At 44.8% G+C, this 1,463-nt stretch overlaps 1 protein-coding gene across 1 annotated transcript; it reads left to right on the top strand.

Moving 5' to 3' along the window:
* The first annotated feature begins 217 nt into the window (after nt 1-217).
* On the top strand, nt 218-1,163 carry LOC104441329 (putative invertase inhibitor). Its single transcript, XM_010054446.3, has one exon. The coding sequence runs from the start codon at nt 287-289 to the stop codon at nt 845-847; it is 561 nt and encodes a 186-aa protein (XP_010052748.2). The 5' UTR covers nt 218-286; the 3' UTR covers nt 848-1,163.
* Nucleotides 1,164-1,463: the final 300 nt, after the last annotated feature.

The raw sequence follows: 1,463 nt of genomic DNA, 5'->3' as shown, positions 1-1,463 counted from the left end.
TTTTGTTTTTTTCTTGTTGTTTTTGTTTTTTTTGTTTTTTTGTTTTTTGTTACGAGAAAGTCTATTGTATAGATAAGTTCCAGAGTCATACGTATTAAACTGGCCTCATCGTGAGTGGCCGACATATGGATGCTTATATCATGCGTCTTACCCACGCATTGGAGAGATAAAATAAATTAGCGCTCCAATTTGGCATCGTCGCATGAATAGATGCAAAGATTATCCTCTAATAAATCATTGCTCCTCCCTGAGACGTGATAAAACTCATTCAACAAGAAAACGAAAAATGAGTCCTTGTCCTTCGGTCTCTCTACTCCTCATCTTCTTCCTCACCTCCGTCCACGCTGCATCTGCAGATGGCGGCAGCACCATCATAATCCACGAAACGTGCAAGAAATGCGCGCAAGAAGACCCCAACGTCAGCTACAAGTTCTGCGTCGCGTCGCTCGAGTCGAACCCGTACTGCCACTGCGACAACCTCCGGGGGCTCGGCCTCGTCTCCATCAAGCTGTTGCGGCACAACGTGACACGCACGAGGTCTTACACAGAGAAGCTTCTGAAGAGCAAGGAGATGGATCCATCCGTCAGAGCATGCTTGCAAGATTGCTTGGAGCTGTACTCCGATGCGGTCGCGACGCTTGCAGAGGCGATCAGAGCCTACAAGGACGAGAGGTACGGGGATGCAAACATCGACCTGAGCTCGGTCATGGACGCATCGACGACGTGTGAGGACGGGTTCACGGAGAAAGGCACGGGGTCGCCGTTGGCCAGGAGGAACAAGGACGCGTTCCGGTTGTCGGCTTTGGCTCTCTCGATCATTACGATGCTCTCGCGTTCTTCGCATTAGTTAGGGTTGAACGTCTTGGCTTTTCATTGCTGTCGACTCCTGTATCGTCGTGCTTGGCACACTGATCCTGGCACTTTGGATTGTTTATTCTTTTACTTAGGAACTGGAATGATAACGCTGTGGTTTTCTTGTATGATTTCTTGGTTGCGTCGGATGGGCGTCTGCGTGTCATCGTCTGCTCGCTGCTTTAAGGCTAAAGTTTCATGATCGATGCTTTTCCTGTACTTCAGGTATATGTACTCAATGAATTCGCCTTACACGTGGCGTGAACATTTGATGGGTTGCTTTGCTTTGGAGAATTAAAAGTCTTTTCTTACGTGTAGCAGGATGTAATAAATTGGATTCAGTATACATTGTTGGTGTACTAGTGTGCTTGCTAATTTTAAGCATGTATATGATTATTGACCGGAAAATATTTTCGGTTAACTAGTTATTTTGGGCAAATCGAACACGTGAAAGATCGAAAAATTAATTTTTGGAAAACACTTTCACTCAAACAAACACACCTTAAGAGTTACAAGAATAAACGATTAGCTAATCCCGTCACGAAATGCCTTTTGAATGAAATTAAAATGGTTTATACCAACATAACAACTCATAAACCTTTTGAAGGAGA

This window comes from Eucalyptus grandis, chromosome 4 (genome assembly GCF_016545825.1).
Source record: "Eucalyptus grandis isolate ANBG69807.140 chromosome 4, ASM1654582v1, whole genome shotgun sequence".
Lineage (NCBI taxonomy): Eukaryota > Viridiplantae > Streptophyta > Magnoliopsida > Myrtales > Myrtaceae > Eucalyptus > Eucalyptus grandis.
Note: the sequence above shows the minus strand (reverse complement) of the source record. Positions and strands in the feature narration are given on the sequence as shown.